General features: G+C 32.7%; 2 protein-coding genes across 2 annotated transcripts; both read right to left on the bottom strand.

The window, feature by feature from the left end:
• Window positions 1-127: 127 nt before the first annotated feature.
• Window positions 128-5,503, bottom strand: LOC134274676 (uncharacterized; the record flags this gene model as incomplete). Its single annotated transcript, XM_062756935.1, has 9 exons — window positions 5,407-5,503; window positions 4,134-4,284; window positions 3,630-3,698; window positions 3,351-3,460; window positions 2,979-3,112; window positions 1,987-2,117; window positions 1,658-1,756; window positions 871-1,026; window positions 128-264 (listed from the first exon to the last, which is right to left on the bottom strand). Coding segments are annotated over exons 2-9 (959 nt in total), but the record flags the coding sequence as incomplete, so codon positions are not given.
• Window positions 5,504-9,794: 4,291 nt separating this feature from the next.
• LOC134274675 (FAS-associated factor 1-like) lies at window positions 9,795-25,296 on the bottom strand. The gene is given in 19 exon segments (XM_062756934.1): window positions 9,795-11,725; window positions 11,964-12,179; window positions 18,189-18,278; window positions 18,648-18,728; window positions 18,906-18,994; window positions 19,220-19,356; window positions 19,492-19,604; window positions 19,606-19,647; window positions 19,842-19,923; window positions 20,051-20,114; window positions 21,863-21,974; window positions 22,100-22,195; window positions 22,333-22,422; window positions 22,662-22,770; window positions 23,071-23,180; window positions 23,579-23,676; window positions 23,817-24,138; window positions 24,327-24,395; window positions 25,198-25,296. Coding segments are annotated over 19 exon segments (2,043 nt in total). The 5' UTR covers window positions 25,240-25,296; the 3' UTR covers window positions 9,795-11,644.
• Window positions 25,297-25,579: the final 283 nt, after the last annotated feature.

Raw genomic sequence — 25,579 nt, 5'->3', positions numbered from 1 at the left:
ATATCAGTTTTTAAGCTATCAAACTTGACTTTATAAATTGTCTCTCTTTATCTGAAGTTTCTTTTTACACATTGAACAAGTTTTATCTTTCTGCTAATATAGTTATTTGTATTATGGAAAATCTTACCCAGGGAACTCTTCATCCTGAACTTTATTGTAAATAGAGGAAGCAGCTTTACAGAGAATTGATGATTTCCCAGATCCAGCTTCTCCTAGTACCAGCATAGGGACATCCTTATCCTCAATTTGGATGTAATCCTCGATCTTTATAAAATCAATTTAATTGTTTCAGAAATACAGATAAATGCATGTGCACTGAGCTATCATGAAAACAATTCAATGTAACTTTGAAAAAAAAAGAGAAGAAGAATTTTTCCCCCATTTATCATATTCAGCATTAACAACGGCTGTACAATTTTATTTGAATTAAAGCAATTAGCACAAAAGTTTCACATACACATGTTTTATATAAATATGTGCTTTCTATTTTTCATACAATGTAATTCTTTCTTCAGATTTCATGTATAAAGAAAAAACAATTATCAGTTTACATACTAGTATAGTAAGTTAAAAATTTCATCTATAAATCCACTCTGATAAAAGTCCTTCAATAAATTAGCCATAAAAAGCATTCTGAAACAGTAAAAGCTGAAGTCTTGATCTAAATTTAAGAGAATTCTTCTTCTAACTATATTTACTCATGTCTGAAGACTGAAATGTACTCAAATAGTTAAACTGCATTGCATATTAAGTTTAAAAAAAAATATCTGATTGAACAGTGATAATCTTCGGACACCTGCATTGTGTTCTGGCTTAAAAGTTAAACATCCTAGTATAGATTACAAAATATCAATGGTAACAAATGTTTACTTTTTTGAGTATGTCTTCTCTTCCAATGACATCTTCACTTTTGGTTTTCATGTACTCTAAATGTTCCAGTTTGCTGGGAATATCATCAGATAAAGAAAGACGAGGCTGTTCACCAAAATAGTCAAAGGAGATCCTTTGTTTGCAGAAATCTATGATCTGAGAAATACAGAAACATGAATAACAATTATCCTTTGCAATCACTGGGTATAGATCGAGTTCTTGGTGCAATCATGAATTAGCCGCTATACACATGTCAGTCCCATATATTGTATCTATCAAATGATTTCTAAGCGGATTCATAAATTAATGCATTGTTGTCTGCACCAAAACAGCTGAAAATAAGAAAATGAATGGAAAATGCAAATAATTAATTGGAATTTTTCCAAAGTTCAAGGAGCATAACTCTGTCCATAATGGCCTGATCTTCCCCTGAACAGAACTTGACCTAGATATTTTTATGATAAATCTGTATACCAAATTTCATTTCAATATGTGTAACCCCTGCAAAGAAAATGAACGTAAACCAATGATGGACCAACAGACAGACCGACCGACAGACAGCAGCAAATCAATATATGCCTTCCCTTCTTCGAAGGAGGCATAACAAAGATTCAAAATTCCTGCAAGTTTGGCATAACTAGTGCAAATAAATGTTGTATTGTAACGTTAATACTTGCTCTGAAATTTTCCACTGGGATACCAATGCTGGGTGTACATACATGTAGGATAACAGAGGATGATATCAATTAGTTGATAAATTCCCTGCCTTTTTTAAACGCCAACTTACTGTTTGTTTAAAGGAAGAACTGAAGTTGAGTTGAGGTTTTCTAGCAGTATTTCTGGAGATACCACAATATGTAGCAGAGTATTTAACAATTCTCTTTGCCTGCAAAACAAATATAACATGTAAACAGTAAAAAATTTAACCCATTCAATCAGGATACATATATTATGTAAAATGTACATGAAAAACAATCACAATCAGAGACGATTAAAATGTAAAATATTAAACTGCAGTTTTTTATCTTCTTAAGTCTGTTTTAAATTAAAATGATTTAGAAAAATACATTTACAACGAACAAATCAAAATTAAATGCTATTTGAAATTTTACATACTGGTATTTTTTCTGAGATCTTGTCCCCAAATAATTTGAGCTTCTCTGATGCCGTACTTTTCTTCAAGAAGTAACCGGCATCAGGTTCTGGAATCTGGCAAAGGAATGAGTCATCTCTGATCAAAAATAGAGCTGAAAATAAATAATATTCACATATTATAAGATTATCCCCTGATGAATGTGTTTCTTTTAAATTTGATTGAATCAGTTTATTAAAATAAATAGCATGAAATATTGATGATGAATGTGCTTTGTATAATTTGCCAAAAGATATTCCTTTGCAATTTTGAAATTTGCATAATATCTATTGGAATATCAGTATTTATACTAAAAGATGGAAAAGGGTTAAAGTGTTATAACAAAAAAAAAAGATGGAAAAGCAGGCTCATAAACACAGGGGAGGTAGAGGGAGTTGGGGGCGGGGTCTATTACTTTGCTGTAGGTTTAAAATTTATATTTTCATTTAGTATGCTGATTGACACCCCCCACCCCACCCCCCTAACACACTAATACTTGGGACCAAGCTCAAACTTCCAGATATATACAAAAATGATGATATAAAAAAAATTAAGAAAAAAGTGGTTGGGACTTTGACATATCTTCCTGCTATGGTGTACTAAAGTTATTGAGGTTTTCATAGATAACAAAGTCAGCAAAGTTAAATCTTATTCATGTATGAATATACATATACATGTATGTACCAGTATATTTCTTCATCACATATCAGTTATAGACACATAAAATAATTTCTATCAAATTATCCAAAAAAATTCACTCAAAAACATCTGAATAGAGGATAGGAAGCAATGTGTGCTTCAGAATTAAGCCCCATGTAGTACTGCAATGTGTGCTTCAGAATTAAAGCCCCATGTAGTACTGCAATGTGTACTTCAGAATTAAGCCCCATGTAGTACTAATTCATCAAATATCTATAGAAGTACATGTATAGATCCAACATTATGCTTTCATTAAAACAATTTCTGGATATCTTACAGTTCATGTTGTCCTGTCTGTATGCTGCCTTCATAACTTCTAGATCCTCCACTAACAATCCATAGGTCTCTAAAAAATCCTCCACGTCTTCATCTGGATACTCCTCCCACATAGGAATCCAACCAACCGACTCACTGAATCAATTAGGTCAAAGGTTAATTTCCCAAAATACATATCGTATAAGTTTATTTTCTTTTCTTATACAAATAAATTTTATCTGGTCATGAGCAGAATACAATGACTACATGTATATGTATAAGTAAAGTTCTAATTTGCATCTAATTAATATCTCAAGTTTTTCCAGATATGACTTTGACATCCAGGTACAGGATGTGATACATTTACTTTTATTTGTAATAAAACAAGAGTTACCATGTAATGTTAATAAAGATAGGCATTATACTGCTATGGTAACAGTTCTCTATGCTGGTCTGAGTTTTTTCCAGTTCATCCACATGTCGACTCTGAGGTGTTTTGGATCCCTTAAAGAAATAAATATTCTCTGAAGACAGAATTATATTCATACATGTAAATAAGTTTGAATTATCCTTTTTCCATCAAAAAAGAATCAATCTTACACATGATTATCTAATATACATGCTGGAAATGCATTACATGTAACATCGTAAATGTATATATTCACATACTTACCCATTTCACAAATCTTTCCTTTAATGTCAATTCTTTACTTTCACACCATGACTTTAATTCTGGCAAGACCTTGTAACAAATCCATGCAATATTACAATCAATATGTATTGTATTTTGCTATATGATAAATGATTCTCCCAGAACAAATGGCATACAGTAAAACTCGTTTAGTATGAACACTGATATTCCAATTCACAGATAAAGCGAAGTTTTCGTGGATCCCCAAACGTATAAATTTTATTAATCTTTTAAACGAATATAACAAATTACGGATAAAGCAAAATAATTTCACATCCCATTGAATTCATTATAACTGAGTTTTACTGTATTAAGTGTGTTTGCCAAATAGAAATTTGATATCTCCAGCCCTGTACAACATATTTTCTGAGACATAATATTTTTAAAGCTTTATTTACCACTGTATTTCATTCTTCTGACCATGATTTTTGTTATGAGTTATTCATTTTATTTTAAAAATGCATCACAGAAAATAAAATGACATACCTCCTGGCTCAAGTAATCTCTCTCCGAGTCAAATTCATCTGTATAGCTTGTAATGTATAGCTTGACAGATCTCTTCGATTTCCTTATATTTTTTCTGGGCTGAGGTGGCCCCCATGTAGCCATATCTCATTTTCAAATGGTACTTTAACCTCTGTAAGAAAATATTATGGAGAATTTTCATATTCACCCAATCAACATTTAAAGTACAGCTTAAGTGAAAACTGAAAACTCAGCATGCACTTAAATTATTGAAATTACAATGATTACCAGTAAAATTCTACATGACGAAAACAAAGTTGCATTCACAACAAAATATCTAGAATCACAAAAGACTGAAAAAGATATTTCAGATTCTTGATATAAAAATTACAACACTTTCTAAAGATCAAAAGGAATAAATAGACCATGCTTCATAATGCATCCTGGGACTGCAATGAGGCTCCAGCAGGGAAGACCGAGAGGAAATCTTACAGAAACATGGAAATGGTTTAAATAAAGAGAGAGAGGTTAGATATGTTGACCGTCCAATATGGGTCTCATGATGAGCAACAGTGGAAGACACTTGAAATGGGCTTTTATGCAAACCAGTACACAGAGGAGTACTGTCATAAGTAGAAATTTGTAACAAATAAATGGCTCAGCTAGTCTATCAATATGGAACATGACACCTGGTTTCTATATAATAAGGCTTTCATTACAAACTGATTTTGTTTGATGTACTTGAATGCTTCTTTCAAGGGGTATTACTTTAAATATCAAGTTCATTTTTTCCAAGAATAATCTACTACTGGGACACTCTACCAGAATCAATATCATTGGAGCAGTTTAAAACATCTATTCTGACCCCGACCCTCCAACCATAGAATACAGTGATTATACCTACCATGTATATCAAAACATACTTACAGTGACCTGTACAGTGTATTTATACATGTTAAGGAGTAATTTTTTTTACATTGGGATATTCCATTGCATGCATGAACATCACTGATAAATGTCCACATTGGATTTTCAGAGTAACCAAGTTGAAGTAATTTCTGATTTACATGTATGTGCAGTTGAACTTCTGTATCTCAAACACTGATATCTCAAATACAATGGATATGTCTAAGAGATTTGGAAATCCCAATCACTTATTCTTTAGTATTTTACCCTTATGTTGGAGTTGAAATCTCTAAATCTATGGATATCTCTGTTTTTTCTCAGTCTCACAGAGTTTGAGATAACAATGTTTGACTGTATTTGCATGTCATTGAAATTGCCCTTAGTTTACCTGTAAATGTATACATGTGTATGAAGGAAGATTAAGAGATCCATTGCTGATCAATAGACTGCAATGTCCGTATACAACCAAGCCTACACCAGTATGTCGAATACTAGATAATTCTGAGAAATCGTACATATGTTATCAAAACAAGGGGAATTAACAATATTTCAACATAATAAATATCAAAATTTCAGGAATACATAGCAATTTTAACATATCATGAATATAGTTTATGATTCATATGAATCCTGCTGTCAGGTTTCACTCGCGCTGCTTGGCCTTTTGGTATTGACATGGAATATTCCACTGTATTACATTTAAAATGTTCAGAAAAAATAATGTAAAGTAAAACATACATAAAAATCAGACAGTTAATAATCATGATAATTTCCAGCAATCTTTCTTGTTTACCTTTTTCTTCTTCTGCTACTTTGTGTATCTTCAATTACAGAAGAGTTCCGATATTCATCAGCTCAATCGGCAAAGATCGGTTTATGACGGAATCGGCCGAGAGACGTTTTTTTTTTTTGGAATATGAGAATTTTGGTTTGAAGTTTAATATGATATAATTATGTACCCACATGTTCATGTTCTTTTCTCTTTAAAAGTATTTTAACCCGAAAACAGTGTCACCTGCGCTGTGATGTTTTCGCTGCACTACTTTTTATGCGCCCGAATTGATACATCCGGGGCGTATATTGTTTTTGTCCTGTCTGTCTGTTTGTTTGTTTGTCTGTTTGTCTGCAAACTTTAACCTTCGCCAAAACTTTTGAACCATGAAAGATAGAGACTCCACTACATCTAATTAAGCACTTTCAAATGACAACAAGGTCAATGACCTTGTGACCTTTACTGTGACCTGTATGCTAAAAATAGTTTTTTCGTACCTTTGCCATAACTTTTGAACCATAAATATTAGAGACTGCATATTTAGAATGCATACTCCATTAATTAATCTCTTTCAAATGACACCAAGGTGAATGATCTTGTGACTTTGACTGTGGCCTTTATGCTAAAAATAGTTTTTTCGTACCTAAGCTATAACTTTTGAGTCACAAGAGATAGAGACGTCATATTTGGTATCCATATTTTACTAATCAATTTCTTTCAAATGACACACAGGTTATATTAATGACCTTGACTGTGACATACATGCTAAAAATAGCTTTTTTAGAATTTTGTTGCCGCCGGGCGCATAGTGTTTTTAAAACACATCTTGTTCAAAATTACGTTATTTGACTAAAATAAATAAATAAAATAAAAAATGAATTAAAAAAATAAAATGAAATAAATAAATTAAATAAAAAATAAAATTATTAAAACAACATGTATTTGTGAAACACTAACATGACTAATTCCTAACTGTTTGCATGGTATTGTCGACAGCTTTTGATTTAAGTTGCTCAACAAATTACCCCCCAAGCTCAAAATATTGATAATTAAATAAATGACTTGTTTCAATGAATATACCCGTGAAATATGAAATTCGCACTAGCTATTCAAAAGTTATTACCAAGTTAATTGTTTTTTTAATGGAGATCAAGGTCAAAAGACTAAAATTGTTGGGGTACCTGTAAAGTGCGAAACGAAATAGAAACGAAACGAAACGAAACGAACTGAAACGAAACGAAATCTGCCGAAACGAAACGAAATATGTATAACTATATATGTGTAACTGCATGTGGACTTTTTTTTTTACTTCAAACAGAATTTATATATTCATGCACTTCATAATAGAAAATTTAATTACCGGTATTTTATGCTCCCTTCTCAGTCTAATGATGTATTTATATGTTTGCCAGCCGCAAATATGCACGAGCGTACTATGCATGTACAATTTCAATATGTGAGTATTTTATAATTTTTACATCTTACTCTTATTTTCAGTCCTTATTTATCTAGATACAACATATCTATCCAAACTGATGTGTTACATGTACGTAAAGTCTCGTTTATGAACGATTCGAAATAAAGTCACTAAATACTGTTGTATTGCGAATGTCTTAAAACATAGGATAAACCAGAGACTTAGAGTATTTAGTATTCCATTCCGAGGTGTCTGGCTTTATTGTTCAATTATACATCTAACACCAACCGGAATCTTGTGTATCATTTCTACGTACATAAGGTCCTATTTTTATCGAGGTAATTTTCGAGGAAGAATTTGCAATAAGGAGGCTCGACCAGAGACGTCTAAAACGATTTATTTGACAAGAAAAGTCTCTCAAAGCGAACGATGTCATTTTTAAGTAGGTAAATTATTCAGTAAGATATTTAAAAAATATGACATAGGCGTCGGAAGCGGGGAGGGGGGGGGGGTAGGAAATTTGAATTGTTATATTACGTGTTATACACGTACAGATCCTTAGTACAGAGAACTTTTGCTCCAAGTCCTACTTAAACTCGTCAAAATCTGTAGAAGGATTTTTAAAAAATTCTGACAGACAGCTAGATAGACAGACTTTATATTGCATAACCAGCAGAGCTGAAAGTGGGGCTAGGGGAGAGACTGGAATGGAATCGCGTATAGTGTATGTCTGTGAGACAAATTGTCACTTGATCCATATTATAAGGCCTCAGTATGCATGAAAAATGAAGATTTGGTTAATACCAGGATTATATAAAAGTATATATGCAACTTCGACAAATATTATTTTAGAGCAAATGTTTTTATGGCACTCTGTCGTACGTATTATGCGACATCTGTACTTACAAATGGACCTATCTTAGTTCTAACTTTGATATATAGTTTTCGGTTTATATTCCCATTATGCCTTCTTTATCGACTATTTGGGGGTATAAAGTTTTTGTCCTGTCCGTTGACCGCCTGTCTTTCTAGCTGATTGTTCGCAAAAATTTTAATCTTTTCCATATGTTTTGATTAGTGGGAGCTATCATAATGATTTTCAGACGCGGATCTAGAAATTTTTTCAAAAAAGGGGGAGGGGGTGAGGAGGAAAAGAGTTATTATATAACGTACGTTTTACAATCATGGTTAAATAACTCCCACTATAGGATACAGGGTGGAGTAGGGTTTTTAAAAGTGGTAGGCTGATCAACCTGGGGGAAAAAAATACTTGTATGGTTTACCAGAAAGTTTTAGAAAAAGAAAGGAAAATAAATTCTATGGTAAAAACACAACAAAAATTCGGGACTTTCTTCATTCCTCATTTTGCAAATCCAAAGGGGGAACGTTTGATTTTTATTTTGTAGAAGAGACTATATTAAAACATTTCCAATACATTAAGGCTTTCTGATCAAATTGAAAATTCCCGATAAAGGTCACAGGTATAGGGTGCAAAGTAAAGCTAATAAGTAAATATTTGAGACACTTATCATATATTGATCTATAACTTAAGCAATGAGTTGTCATACGCACAGGTACTTGTGGACAGAAATACCACCCAAATAAAATTTATATAATAAATATAATTTGTGAAGAAATATCAAACAAGCCCCAGGTTTTTTTTTTTTTTTTTTTTGGGGGGGGGGGGGGGTCCAGTCCACAAATACCTGTGGTCATACGTGGACATCAGTACATGTTTCAAAAACATACTGTTTCTTCTTCAAATGCAGCTTCGCTAGCCAAGGGTTTCTGATACGCTACTTTCCTCTTGCTTATGAGGAAAGTAGCGTATCAGAAGCCCTTGGCTAGCGAAGATGCTTCAAATGAAGTCTTCTTAAAAACAAGGTGTGGCAGTCAGAGATATTGGATCATCAATGGCCAGATGGCTCTGTATGTAGCTAGAGTACTATACATGACATTATGGGCCCCTATTTGAATCTCAGTCTGGTACCTTTCCTGATCCATTTGGTACCATGCCCTGGGGGTGACAGGTGTTCAAAGACCTGACAAGTGAAGATCCTGCATTGGTGTCTTCCGGGGAGAGGATCTGAAAGGAAAGAGGCACGTGGCGGTGAGTCAGGTTTGATTGCCGGTGACCTGATACCTCAGTTGGTATAGAGCACGTGGCTGAAGATATAGGATCAAGGTCTAATCCATCGCTTTTTCTCATTTTCTGTCACGTACATTATGACAGACAACGGGAAAATAGGCTAGAATGGGACTCGAACCCGGCACTTGCTAATCGTCCGGGTGCTCTACAACTGAACTACCGTGCAGACATCCCAAATCCCAAATTACAATTGAAATTACGAAGCCCTTGGATGCTTAGCTGCAGAACTGTAGCTCTCCGAAAAAATATACATGTATATTGATAGACGGTCTATCAATATACATGTGTATATTTTTTCAAAAAAGCTAGTTCTGCAGCTATTGGATGCTCTGTGAAAAAATTTCATTTTTTCAAGCACTGCCTATATATGTACAGTCCCAACTAATTGACACACGCTACAATTGTGGACTAAATCTGAAAACCTGAATAACAAAAATATATTTTTCAAACGGTTTTTAATTTGATTTTGATGTTTTAGGTACATTTGCAGTACTGCAGAATAGCAAGTTTTATTCCTTCTTTACAAACGAATTATTTCCAGAACAACTAACACTCAACATACATGAATCTGGTGTGCCATATAATTCATTGAATTAATTAGATTTTTTTTTATAATAATGCAATATTTGAACAAGTATATGTACTTTTCAAGTTTATCCCAAAGTTCAAGTCCTAAGGTTCAGAAAGCCACAAAAAATGAAGTAGCTACCGGTATATTTCAACATCAATATTTAAAGCCTTTAAAATTATGGTACCCGTGTCTCAATATCAGTATATATGCAAGTCCATTTAAAAATTACTTTTTAAGACCTTACAGATAAAAAAAAATCTTTCCAAATAATCATGCAGCTCATTTTTAAATAAGTTTATATTACAGTTTAATTCAGTGTGTTATTAGTAAATACTTTCATTTAACAAAAGTAATTCAGTATACATGTACACATTTTTAGTACACACATATTCAAGTGACACAAATTAATATATTTTCATATCTTAGATCATACCTTCATCACACACTCCAGTACTATAACATTTTATTCCTTGGCATTAACATACATATGTTTAAAGAAAACAAGCATGCTCTTTTAAAAAACTATTGTAGTTATTTAAATTTCAACTATCACATTACTGCATTGAGACATGACCCATCAAAAGAGACAATCCACTTAGCGATAATGTATGTCAGGGCGACATTTGCTCTGCCATAACAATCTGCAGCTAAAAATATTTATAACTTATAAATTAAACTGTACCAAAATTATAGCATATTTTTTTATTTTAGCTGAACATTTAAATAAATAAAATAGAATTGGTCTTTACATCGACTTAGAATTAAAAAATTGTTTTATCAAAGATATATACATGTATAAGAGAAATTTTTATGCAACTCGAGTTTTAGTGCCTTTTGCATGGAAAGAATTAAATAAGATATCCATTTTTTTGAAAGTCATTACATATTTTAAATGATTCATCAATAGTATACAATGTACAAATATGTAATTAAAAAAAAAAAAAACAACTTTACTTCTATTTATAGCTACATCCATGTGGTTATCTAAACACTCGCTTGTTTCTATAAGATCATGTCAATCCAAACCTTGTTATACAAAAGATATCTTGTCCATTATAAACATTTATTAGTCTCTTTTGTTTAATTTAATTTTATACAAACAGGCAGATTTGATTTTTTAAAAAACTAAACAGGAATAATTCTGCTCGAAGAATAGCGTCACTTTTGATATTTGACTAAAACTCGCATACGGTCTCAAGAAAAAGTATTATTTAGACAGACTGCATCAAACAGATCTGGAAAAAAATTCCTTTCACTGCAGATGTAGCAGAGAAAATCCATGTCAATCTCCTATAAAACATTCCTCATGACAGCAGAGAAATGAAGAAAGCTTCAGGAAACATTTTAACAAAATCAGTGGTTATACAGTAACTTACTATAAAGTAAACAGCCACTTGCAAACAAACTAAAACCTTTGTTTTAATTAGACTATGTATTTTTAACATATTTTGGGGGGAAGTGAAAATTCCTCTGAATCTGTTTGTCTGAAAATGGATGCATTTATCATGTCATTTGACCGTTATATCTTACTTGTATGTGTTCTTATATATTTTCACGCATAATATAATTGACTATCTATGGACTAAAACCTTCGATTAGTTGCCGATGCAACCAGAGTTCATTGACATCCCTATAACAATGCAGTTAAAAACAGGCAAATCATATCACAGTCACTCGCATAGTCAACTTCTATTCACAAATGAACACATTCATTCCATCATTTTTCTTCCAATATTAATGTCTCTTGTGGGTACAACTTTAGCTCTTCTAAAGTCTTCATTTCATCTAACTGTGAAATCTGTAAACATTAAAATCAATATCTTAAACAATTTCTTCTTGATCTAATAATATGGTACATACTTGTATACTTATATCTTGGGAATCTGACTACCAGGTAGACTAAATGGAAAGAGCATTTCCTTTCAAGTAAATTCAACAGTTGCCACATTTAACAAAATAAAAATTTTATAACTGCATAATCTAGATTCATGTCAAAATTAATTCCTTGGCAAAATTTTGACATCATCTCAACTTACATCTCTTCTTGGAAAAGTTGTAAGAATTTTATAATCCTCTATATGAAAGCCCTCTGATGTCAGATAAAACAGGACATTTCTCAGTGGTTCCGAAGCCATAAATCGGCGAAGTTTCACATCACCGGTAGGTGTTCTAAACCTTAATCTAGAGACTGCTTCTGTAGAACTTTCTGGGGGTTCCTCTGGGATTTGCAAGGCTGCTGATTGCTGTATTGCCTACAATATATAGATTACAATGTAGTTCCTGAATATATTACAGTTTGAAATAAAGTGTCATTAAGTCATAAACAAATATAATATTAAACAGAGATGTCTTAATTATTTGTCTTTAGGTGGAAAAAAAATTAAAATCAATGTTATATTTTTAGTCATTGAAGTATTTTGATGAAAAAAAAAAATGTATATTATATATTTTTTAGCTTTTGAAGTCATACTTAAAAACTCAAAAGACCTAAGCTCAATTAACAGTTTGAAGAATTCTTGAAAAGTAGTTATAGGTCAAAGGTCAATGTTAAGTGGACCATAAAGCTGGTCTTACTAAAAGCTGCACACATGTTAAGAGCCAGTCCGCGAGAAAACCATGCAAAATTCAAAAAATCGTCCAAATGGAAGGTTGCAACTTGGGAATTTTAAGTGGCTTAAAATTTTCTACATAAAGGTAGAAGTCAGAATATCCACAAAAAAATGTCGAACCCTGCATCTATTTTTAGTAACAGCTCATTTGCATATTTGTCGAAAATCACACAAAATTTAATGGAAAATGTATACAAATTGATCAAGTCAAAAAGTTACCTTTTGTCATCAGTTTATTTTCAAATTTTGTTTTATTTTCATAGCCATGGTCTAATTAACACAATTAATGAAGAAAAACTTAATTCAAATGAATATTTTATTTTTTACCTATCTATTTATAGATCCTAAATAAATAAGTATGATTTTTTAGCCATTTTTAGATGCTCGTTTCTCTCAAGACCAAGGTTGAAATTAAATTAAATTAATTGTTACTTTAAGAATGATCTAACCTCTACTCTGTATTAAAATATTGAGCTTGGGAAATAATATCTACATGTTGTAAATTAACTTTGAAATACCATATTTTGTTACAATTTCACATATTTTAAATAACAGTCTTTTACCATATTTTTGGATTATTTCTATGATATTTAAATGAAAAAGAGAAGATTCCTAATCTAATATATTTTTTAGAAGTGGAATAACTGATTTGGATACTTCTTTTTACTTTCTTTTGCTTATTTTAGCCCCTTATTACCAATTTGCTGGAGTTAAATTGTTATCTCCCCTTGTTGGAACTCTTTTGTATTATTGGGTAAAAAGTGACAGGTATGTCAATAGTCATGTATGATCATTTTTTCTTCACCTATGGAGTTGTTGTGGAGCATTATTGCACTATGAAAGAGGGAAAACTTATTTTTAAGATATTTGAATGTAAGAAAGAAACAACAACTTAGCTTGAATAAACAAATAACAGGCCCATAGGAAGCAATTTCAGAGTGGGGGAGGGGGGACAACCTACATTATCAACTACCAAGAATTCCATGTAGAAAGTAAAAAAAATAAAATGTCATCAGGTGTTTTTTTTTTTATTTGGGGCATATACATGTACTTAATGTAGTAGCTATGTTTTCTATAGGGTTCTGTCCCCGGGGAACCTACATGTCTTTCATGGTAATTAACAGCTACAAAATTTTTCCTAACAAGTACACTTGAAAGTTGAATAGGAAATTAAATCAAATAATAACATATTTTTTATCAAAATATACATTTATTCACTCAAACCATTTCAGGTGTATGAGGACGATGAAGAATATTTACAACATATAAATTCAGGTCAGAGGACAAGTATATGATACCGGTATACATAATCAGAATATGAAAAGGAAAAGAAAAACACATATGAAATAAGCGAGAGGAAAATGACTAACTAAAATCATATATTTTCCATATAAAAGCACATAGTTTTCTTAGTGTCTTAGCAACTTGTTTTGTCATCAGTTGAGAAAATATAAGAATACAAACAGGTATTTGATTGCATACTCTCAACAAATTCAAAAATGATTGGTAATTTCAATCTACATGTAAATTGTTTACGTTTCATAAATTTAGTGTGTTTTTGAGTTAACCAAACACCGTCATTCCTAGGCATATTTTTAATTTTACATTACATACTTTAAACTACTGTGTTACGTAACATTCATATATTGATAAAGTCAGATTTCCCATTAAAAATTATCAGCTCAAAAGGAGATGCCACCGATTTAGGTACCCCACCAATATAGGACCCTCCACGATAAATATTGGCAAAATTATTCGGGGGTTGGAGGGTACTACCCCCCCCCCCCCCCCCAAAGAAAACGTGAGTCGTTACTGCAGCAGAAACATCGCTAGTTTGCTAAAATACAAAGTGGTAAAAAATTAAAACCGGCTATAAACATGATAAAAGACTGGATTCATATTTATTCAAATTGGGGGTGGGGGGTGGGGGAGGGGGCTATCAAATTTTGTCAAAATTATTTTCAGAACATTATTAATAAAATTGTATAAGGCTTTGTAAATTAATATTTGATACTTTTTTTCTGAATAACCATGATGGTATTATTAAGACATGTACCATTGCAGACAGAGATAAATTGTTTTTTTTTAAATGTTATACGTAGCCACTGAAAACAGTTGGGGGAGGGGGCGTATCAGTCGATCATGGTCAGGATATTAAATATACGAGTGTATCTAGTACCCAATCATTTAACCCCATCCACCTCCCCACAATTTACATACTAATATTGAAATGGATAAAATAATTAAAAATGATAACTAGTAGGATTCTGGAGGGGTGTTGCTAAAACGAGGAACGGAAAACGTATTATTTTTTTTTAATTTTAGATTAAATCACCTTAAATACACAAATTTATAAACAATATACATGTATATTTTATAAATTCAATCCCCCATTATTTAAATCAAGTTGATTTATTCATGTTCATAAAATCTTTTATTCACGAAAATCGCAGTCATAGCAGTGACTTCGAAACGATTTTGAAAGGGTCCGGGGGGGGGGGGGGGGGGGGGGGGGGGGGTTAAAATTAAACTTACCTGAAAAGAATTTCCCAAGCGAAAAAAGAAGACAATTGTTTGATTCGGGAGGTGGGATAAGAGTAAATTCCAGCATCTTTCATTTTCTTAAACTCTTTTATGGAGTTTTTTGTATAATATCCCCTGTCAGTATTTTTATAAGATCGTACCAATTTAAAATTGGCAGAAAGCAAACAACTAGCTGCAGAACTGTAGCTCTCTGAAAAAATATATAATAATAGACCGGAGAGCTACAGTGCCACCCATTGAAAAAAACTGTATATATTTATTGCGCACAAAAAAGTGCGCTGTTTCTCGATTTATTTCTCTGTGTTGATGAGCAAGCAAGTTGATGAAACAAGAAAATCAGCAGTTTTGTTTAAAGTCATCATTTCGAAAGTTCTATGGTCGATACAATGACCTTGTCAGCAAATACAATTTATCACAGCTGAGTCAAATGCATGCTGACTGACTTTTTTCATACCAATTGTTAGTCCATTATTTATACACTGAATTGACGACGGATTTTTTCCGTTATTTCCTGATCGTGACAAGGAACAAAAGGCGGGTGTGACCGGTCGGCAGGGGATGCTCACTCCTCCATGGCACCTGATCCCATCTCTGATGTTTCGGGGGTCCGTGTTTGCTCTTATTTTGTATTGTTTTATGGACTTTGAGATTGAATACTGTTCGTTGTCACCATATCCTTCTTAAAACTGTCATCTCAAAATTTTACCAACCGTGTGTTCCTAACATATTCTTTCACCGTTTCCACAAAAACATTCCTTAATTATTTCTAAAAGCCCTCCTGGACCTGGAATTGAGATCATCTAAAATTTCGCCTATTTATACTGCCATTTTGGTTTGCAAGATAATTCGGTCCAACGCGCGTCATACAGATGTAAACCACGCCGTTAATTGATAAAGGAGTAAGGTCTTTATTGGAATCTAGCTTTTTTGCAATTGAGGTAAGAATTTAGAAGAATTAATCCAGAACCGAGCGCATTTTTTTGTATATATACATTTTTTCAATGAGTGGTACTTAGGGCTGGGCAATAATATCGATATTTCAATATATTGCAATACAATGACAAACAATATCGTATCGCAATACGATTTTGTAATATCGATATATTGGCAATATGCTTAGATTAAGAAATTTTGTCATTAAATATAAAAATGGACTTATGAATGTTTGTTATTAAGCCAAACATTAAGACAGAAGTTGTTTTGTGGGAGCATTTCAGAGCATAACTTAAAGAAATCAACAAGATTTTTTTTCCGTGTAGGTTATTTATCTTGGTTATGTACATTCTGCGTGTAAATTAAAATATTTACATTTGCAAATGTTTTCCGTTATATAACACTACTGAAAGCAAGCGTTTTTATAACTGTATAAATACAGGTACAGGGTCAAGAGGTCATAGATGTTCGTATGGATAAACGTTCGACGTAATTTCTCTGTGACGTCATAAAGGGTCGACGCGCGGTCAGTGGATTACATACATGCCGTTGGGTTTGAAAAATAATGCATTTCACACGTTAAAAGTCACAATCAGGCAAGTTTAAAGTTTGAATAAGTCACAAATATAAATATAAGTAATAAGGTATCATTTTTTGAGTGTTATTGGGATGTAAAACGGGTTGGCACATGATCAAATCTTCCATAAAGCCCTTCGGGCTTTATGAGATTTGATCACGTGACCAACCCGTTTTACATCCCAATAACACTCAAAAAATGATACCTTATTTCTTAAGTAAATATAGTGAAAAAATGCCATTTTTATTACGTTGAAAATATTGCAATACATATCGCAATACAGTTCAAAATATCGCAATATATCGCAATACGAAATCTCCGGCCAATACCCAGCCCTAGTGGTACTGTAGCTCTCCGGTCTTTCAATATATATTTTTTCGGAGAGCCACAGTTCTGCAGCTAGCAAACAGCTTACTGAAGGCTCAAATTTTATATGTTCAAATCTCAAAATTTATATGAATGATACTGAGTCCGTTTGAATTTAAATACTTGTAATTTCCCTTTTATTAATTAAAAAGAAACTAACTTACAAAATGTAAGGAACATATATATTCATATGATTGTTGAAAAATTGCAAGTAAGCCAATACAATTTATTATGCTTTTTTTCATTTCTAAACAATTGGCAAAATGCTAATCCTCATATTGGGGGTAATTTCTGACAATTTAGTTTTATTTAATTTTTAATTTTAATATTTTTCAATCTTAATTATTATTTCAAAGAAAATTGTTACATGTTTCAACATCTAACAACAATTGTTTATAATTTAAAGTACTATATTAGGCTTTGTAACCCATTTGAGTTTGAGCAATTTTTTCGAAAATTGGTAATTTGTAAATCCCCATATCTCAATTATTTATTATTTCCCAAGCTCAATATTTTGCAAAGAAAATGTTTAGAGTTATATTTGTACAATAAAATCAAAAAAATTAATTTCAAAGATTGGTCTTGGAAGATTTTGGGCATTAAATTTGTAATACTTTTGGCAATTCTTGAAAATTGGCATTATGCCAATTTTCAAGAGTTGTCTGCCCTTTGATATATTGCATATTTGATTATGATAAATGTCAATTTTGAAAGAACATAGACTTATGTTACTTAAAAATACCTTAATGGAAATGCAAGTTTAATTTTGAGTAAAATAAATCAAATGTGAATTTTACCATTTTTCTTGAAATTTTTTAGTGCATTTGCACTTAAATGTGCAAAAAGGAGGTGGCGCTGCCTTCGGCTGCCATGTTGAATGATGGGAATTTTTTTGGTCATTTTTTAATAACATATCATAAAGTCTAACTACCCACCAAATTTCATTAAGATATGACAACTTTCGATTTGGACAGTTCTGCATGGTTTTCTCGCGGACCGACTCTTAAAAAGAAACAGCATACATTTGCTTTGTGTGACAGAATATTTAGTTTTGAGGTTGAGGTTTATGTTCAATCTATTTGTGTCACATTCTCATTGACACACCTACTCTGCTCTAGGAGCCATGTTTAGAATAAACTTTGTCCTACAATGAATTTCATGCAGTATTCTTCTCGACCAATGAAATTTCACGATTTTTATCAGAGGCAGGATAATGGAGCATTTGGGTTTACCATTTTCCTCTCCTCTTCCTCTCTCTTCTGTCTCTCCTCCTCTTCCTGTTTCTTGATCTCCAGCTCCTGCTGAATCCTTTGTTCCTCAACCTATGTGTATAAAGAAAAATTTAATTCACTAATTCTTATCATTACCCAAAGCAACTGCAGAACTGTAGCTCTCTGGTAGGGCAAAATATGCTGACACAACACTTCTAAGAATAGCGATCCTTCCATTTATGACACTGCTATAAATTGCAGGCTTTGGGTATTTTTCTCTTATCACATCCCCCTAAATATCATGTTATCTGTTAACCAAATTGTTGATTAACCATATTTTACACCTAATCATGTTACTTTATTTATTTCTAAACAGTTCTATATGGCCTACAGATCCACAGTCTTATCATTTTACAGAACAAAAACAGAGATCCATATAGTGAGGAGAAAACATTCACAGTTTCTTTACCCCTCCCTCACCTTCTTTCTGTCAGCAGCTAGTGACTCTTTAAATGCTTCCTCCTGCTCTCTCCTTATAGTGTCCCGAGCCTCTCTCTCTTCCTAGAAATTCATTCATAATATCATATGAAAACCCTTAGCATATCACTTTTGTTTAAATACACATTACAACTGTATTTAATCACACAGTTATTCCATTGAAAGTTATAAAAAGATTTGAAGTTTCACATTTCATGATTAAAAAGCTATGTAAAATTTATTAATAAATTGAATCCTGACCTCATCTTGGATATCTATCCTTTGCTGTTGTTGGAAGCTTTCTGAATCATGAATTAATCTTGTCATAAGTTCATCTAATGTTACAGACCCTACAATGTAAAATAACAGGTTTGAAACATATGGTTTAAAATCCTTTCATTTGTAATATAGTAATGTTCCTTGCAGTGTTGCCAAAGCAACTGAATTTATTTTGGGTTTTCACCATAAAACAGTCAATGGTCTTTTTAAGTAAAACATCCAAAAGAAAGGTGTGGTCTCCTATACGCAAATAAGTACTATACATATTAAAGTGTACACTAAACATTGTCACAAACCTGGAATCATATCTATAACTTCATTTGTAGCTCTCGCTCTAGAAATAACTAATAACATAGGCAACTGCTCTGGTTTAAGACATCTGATCTGTCCAGCTACTACATTACCAAAATGTCTGGTAGCCATTGTGATGAGCCTATAAACAAAACATGAAATGCATTATAAACATGTAATTGTACACTTGTGCAACTTTATCAGATTTTATATACAAGAAAAAGAAATGCCTACTGGGTACTGTTAAATTGAAATACATGTATATTAATTGTGTTACCTGGCACAGTTTGTCTCATGTGTCATATCCCATGCCCAGGTTATAAAATTACTGCTAAGGTAATTAACCACACTGTCAGAACACAGGATTTGGGAACAGAACACATTAGATATAAATACTTCCATCATGATGGAGATACACAGCCAACAATTTTCTCTGTTGAAAAAAAAAATTATTAAGAAGATGGTCATATATCGTACATGTACATTCATGTACATGTATTTATCCAAATGGACTTGATTTTTTTTTTTATATACTCTTAGGCTCAAATGCAGGTAGCTTTAGAAACAAAAAATCAACTGATGTACTTAATTACTCAAGCATTGTTAGAAAAACGGAAATTTACTTACATCTTTGGCTTTACCATTTAGAGCTTCTTTTATTGCATTTTCTAAAGAACCAACATAGAATACTGGATGTGTTTCTCCATATCTGAAACAAACAATCAACACTATAAGAATGTTTCAAGAGAAATAAGCCAATATGCATTCCTTTGAATGCATTAGCTGATACACATACATTGTATTTTGTTTAAAATCCTCAATGTAGTTTATTATACCTTTCTCTGAATTCTTTGGTAAAGTGTTCTAATGCTTCTACCTCATCATTTACAGACTCAGGCACTGAAATTTACAGTATACTTATTACTTCAAATTGTTTCATTAAATGATTTACTAAAGAATGAGGGTGCATTTCATTGTCATTCAGCAAGAACCTGGGTACACTTGAACAGTGAAATTTTTTATTGATCCATCTTGATATTTTAATATTTTATTGATATATTGGATAGCTTGTGAAATATTTTCCAGATATAGTGTTCTGATTTGCCCTGAATATGGCTGGAGATGAATCAAATGGAATAAAATGTAAACATTTTTAAACATGGTAGTTTTTCTTAAAATTAATTAGTCTAAGTCACCTCTCCATAATTTTAAAATGTTATTTACATATATCCATTTTAATGAAATGAAATGAGCAAAAATGGAAAGAAGATCAAGAGCCAATAAAAAAACAAGAGGCCCAGGGGCCACATCGCTCACCTGAGCAATTGGCTAGGAAAAAGCACATATCAGATCAGAACTGAAAGTTTACTGAGGTGTGTGTGTGTTGGGGGGGGGCTTGAATTTTAACCCCCAGGGGGTCATGATTTGAACAAACTAGATTCTACACTACCTGAGGATGATTCCCTATAAATATCACTATAAGCATAGCTTTGAAGTACTTGAAAAGAATATTTTAAAAGGATTCCCTATATATTCCTATGTAAAAATTTTATCAGCCATTTGGTCCCACCCTACCCCCGGGGGTCATGATTTGAACAAACTTGAATCTACACTACCTGAGGATGATTCCACATGAGTTTCATCTTTCCTGGCCCAGTGGTTCTTGAGAAGAAGATTTTTAAAGATTTTTCCTACATAGTCCTATGTAAAACTTTTATCAGCCATTTGGCCCCACCCTACCCCCAGGGGTCATGATTTGAACAAACTTGAATCTACACTACCTGAGGATGATTCCACATGAGTTTCATCTTTTCTGGCCCAGTGGTTCTCAAGAAGAAGATTTTTAAAGATTTTTCCTATATATTCCTATGTAAAACTTTGATCGGTCATTTTGGCCCCACCCTACCCCCGTGGGTCATGATTTGAACAAATTTGAATCTACACTACCTGAGGATGATTCCACATGAGTTTCATCTTTCCTGGCCCAGTGGTTCTCAAGAAGAGGATTTTTAAAAATTTTTCCTACATAGTCGTATGTAAAACTTTGATCGGCCATTTTTGCCCCACCCTAACCCCGTGGGTCATGATTTAAACAAACTTAAATCTACACTACCTGAGGATGATTCCACATGAGTTTCATCTTTCCTGGCCCAGTGGTTCTTGAGAAGAAGATTTTTAAAGATTTTTCCTATATATTCCTATGTAAAACTTTGATCGGCAAAACTTGAATCTACACTACCTGAGGATGATTCCACATGAGTTTCATCTTTCCTGGCCCAGTGGTTCTTGAGAAGAAGATTTTTTAAAAAACGCCATTATTTTTTCTCTAATTCATAATTATCTCCCCTTGGAAAAGGGCATGGCCCTTCATTTGAACAAACTTGAATCCCCTTCACCTAAGGATACTTTGTGGCAAGTTTGGTTGAAATTGGCCCAGTGGTTCTTGAGAAGAAGATGAAAATGTAAAAAGTTTACGACGATGACAACGCCAACGACAGACGACGGACAAATTTTGATCAGAAAAGCTCACTTGAGCCTTCGGCTCAGGTGAGCTAAAAAAGAGAGAGAACTTTTTAAAGCAAAAAAAAAACCTTATCATACAACTGCAGTGCTTGATCATTACATATTTTCGTTTTACATGTACTTACTCAAAGGTGTAGGTCTTCCTCTGCTTGGAATATCATCGTGGTCAAACATGTCATCTTCCATTGGATTTAGATCATCATCATCATCACTGATTTCTATTTCCTGTACCACCTCCTAAAAATATCAACATACATTTCATTAAACATAATAAGCAATAATTTGGTTAGCTGGGTATCATAGTGACCAATTTTTTTTTTTGTACAAAATACACAGCAAATACTTGACAAAAATGTACTCACATTAAATGGCACCTTCTTAGGTCTTGCTGTAATGTTTGCTTTTGTAAGCTCTAAATTATGGATGGGATAATTCAGACCACAACAGCCAATTGTCATCTGAAATTAGAACACATGGCAAAATGGATATAGTACTTGTAAATAGAAAATATATACATATATATATATATTAAGTTTAAATGTTCTATAACACTCATGATTTACTATAAGTTTTCATTTATGAATACAAGTCTTACTGAGTCATCATTTTTTGCAGAATCAGGCCACCCTGTCCATATCTGATGTCTTGCTGGCAAGTTTGTGAGGGCATACACATCACTTTTTACCTGTAGATTTTATACAGCAAAATTCTTTAAAATGTCACTAGCAACATATTTCAAGATATCACTATTTACCTGTAGATTTTATACAGCAAAATTCTTTTAAAAATGTAGCTAGCAATATATTTAAAGATATCAATATCATCCAATCAGACAAAACAAGATTTCGTCCATACAGAAAAACATTGAAAAAATACAGATTCATTTATTTTTTTTTCTAGTTTATTCAAGACAAAGATATCTACCTCTCCAATAGTTTTACTTCCAGGCATATTCAACTTATAATGCTGCACTTCTCCATTTTCTGTGAAATTAATATGCAAAGCATATGTTCTATTTAGGGCTTCTGTTAAACTGTAATTAAATGAAACCATAAAAAATGACTGTATTAGAATGCATATAATCATTCCTTCAATATATTTTTATTGCTAAAGATTCTGATTACAGTGTTTTCCCTAAGAACTGGCTACCGGCCAAACTGACCACTTCAATTGACAAAAATGCCGCTTCAAAACAAAAAAAGTAAGAAATTAATTGTCGTTAGGTCCACAGAGATTTTGTTCAAAGCCTGTTACAACTGATCTCTAACCCTTTACTGTGAAACAAAGGGAAAACACTGTGATTATATAATAAGATTTGCATGTCTTCACTCACCTTTCCATATCTACATCAACTGTTGGTTTGACAAGTGTGGGATTGGAGACATCAGGAGTCAATAAAAATAAAGTGTTCTCTTTAGGAAGATGCAGATCTCTCAGAATTTTCTGTAAATAGTAATTAATTCTTGAAAATAACAGTGGGTCATTTAATGAGTGTAAAATTTGGCATTTTGCGGGCTCAAAGGTATACCAATATTTTTGTAGATCTTTATTATGCAAATCGACTCAATGTTCTATGAATTTTCATATCAGTAACATAACAGAAGAGTACTTTAGATAACAAAGATTTGGAAATAAAACCTCATTTATATCATCATTTCAATCCTAGAATTATATTAATTTCTATAAATCTTGGTCAAACTTCGCACCTTATATAAGGAAGGTACAAGTTAGAATGCTCCAAAAATTTTAACCAAAAGTGACACTAATGATCAGATAAAAACACACGTTCTCCTCAACCTCCTAGAGCTGATCTAACACCATATCACACTCCGATATCTTACATCATCCTCCACTCTTGTTTTCCTGGTACTCCAGCCTCTCAAGCTCTGTTTTTCTGGAGACACTCCAATTTTCTGAGACAGAAGATCTTTCACTTTGCCTGGAGTAAAATGATAATACAATACACATATATACATTGATAATTTTGTCTATAGATAAATGAATGATATACCGATTCCAACTGATATCATATTGTGTACAGCTATTTATAGAGAGTTTCGAAAAATACATGGTCATTACCAATTTTTTCATTGTCCCCAACACTGAAGTAAAAATTTTGATCTCTGTACTCCACTTTAAAATTTAACATCCTGGGTCTTGGGCCACCTCCTGGATGTCTTCGCTTTGGGGATGAATTACTTGTGGAGGGGATGGCTACATTGCATTCTGATGCAGAACTGGGGTCAAAAAAAGCCCTGGAGTCTGCAATGTTGTTATCATTGTCTGGCGAGGACGCAGAATAAGGAGGGGGGCTTATGTCCTCAAAACCTGAAGGAGGGGGCTCCCCACCAGTTGGGGACAATCCTCCATCAGATCCTGGCATTACACTGTTTACTGCTCTCTGTTACAATAATAAGCACTTGTAAAATCAGAACAAAAATCAAAATAAAAGTAACAAAAACAAGTTAAAATATACCTTTTAATCATGTTGTTTTTAACTCACATAATGAATTATAATTATCCTCATCATCCTTTTGAAAACATTGCAACAATAATAAATAACTTGATGTAAATATGTTTTCAACATACCATTAAATTCCATTCATTTGACTCCAAGATTTGGATGCAAGTATCAATGTCCTCCAAGGCTGTAAAAGCCTAAAATACCAATATTATAATAGTCTAGACATGGACATATATGTGTATTATTAGAAGGGAAACTTCAATATTTTTATTACATGTATTATCATACATATTTTATTAAAAACGAAATTGCCTGTAACTTTTGTTGTTGTTTTAATCCTTGTTCGACTCTTATAACCTGTCAACACACACTAAGCATTCAAGTGGGATGAATTCCTTAAATATTTTGAACATTATGTCTGTTAAAATATACTCCGGCTTGTTCATGATAATAGTAATTGCACAACAAAAATACCCTGACCCAAATGATTACTCCCGATCCACATCCTGAATTGTTAATAACTTAACACATTAATAAATAAATAAATCCCTGCATGTGCTGATCGTTGTTAAGATGCTTTGAGACAAATATTTGTTTTCAATAATAACAGTCTACAGATCTGTTATGGAGTACATATATGTAGCTCAGTTAGAAAAAAGCATGTCAAGGTTTTTTTATTTTTTTTTACCCTTCCATAATCAATTACCTCAACGCTTTTACGATATAAGAATAATACAGTTAGTTACGGCATGGAGTTAAACAAAAACACACAAAGTAATACAACACGATGTACAATTATATCTCATCTCTGCATGTACATTCTGAGGCAGTAAACTCATGAATACAGTGTGGTGAAACGTTCAACTTTGAAGAAAAATGTACCATTCAATGATTATTAAGAATGAAATGTATACTACTGGTAGAAAGACTTGTGTTACAATGTTCCATTAAGACATGCTTTATGTGGTTCAACTGACAAACAGCCTCAATTTATACCTGAAATTCAGCAAGTATTCGATCTCGCTCGCCTTCTGCCATTGTTGCTTAATTTGGATTGCGCATGCCCAGTAATATTTACTTTTTACATCCGTTACAAAATGAAAATAAAGAAAAGAGAATTTGTAGCCTATATTTTGATATAAAAACGGTATGGATCTTTTTAATTGCAAGGAAACGTTTATGAGAAGTTTAAAATATTTACATGACCGAAAATAATATTACACTAAAAATAGCCTCACAAAGATTACGTAAGCGCCAAAATTAACTTTTTATAGTAAAGGTGTACTTGAGAGTGCATCAGCGAGAAGCAGACGAATACAGGTGCTTCTTTTAGGAGAGTATCTTCTGTTTCGCAGACACTTGACGTAACGTCTAATTA

This window comes from Saccostrea cucullata, unplaced genomic scaffold (genome assembly GCF_032062105.1).
Source record: "Saccostrea cucullata isolate Sc308-1 unplaced genomic scaffold, CSIRO_AGI_Scuc_v1 ctg7669, whole genome shotgun sequence".
NCBI lineage: Eukaryota > Metazoa > Mollusca > Bivalvia > Ostreida > Ostreidae > Saccostrea > Saccostrea cuccullata.
This window is presented reverse-complemented; position numbering and strand designations above follow the sequence as displayed.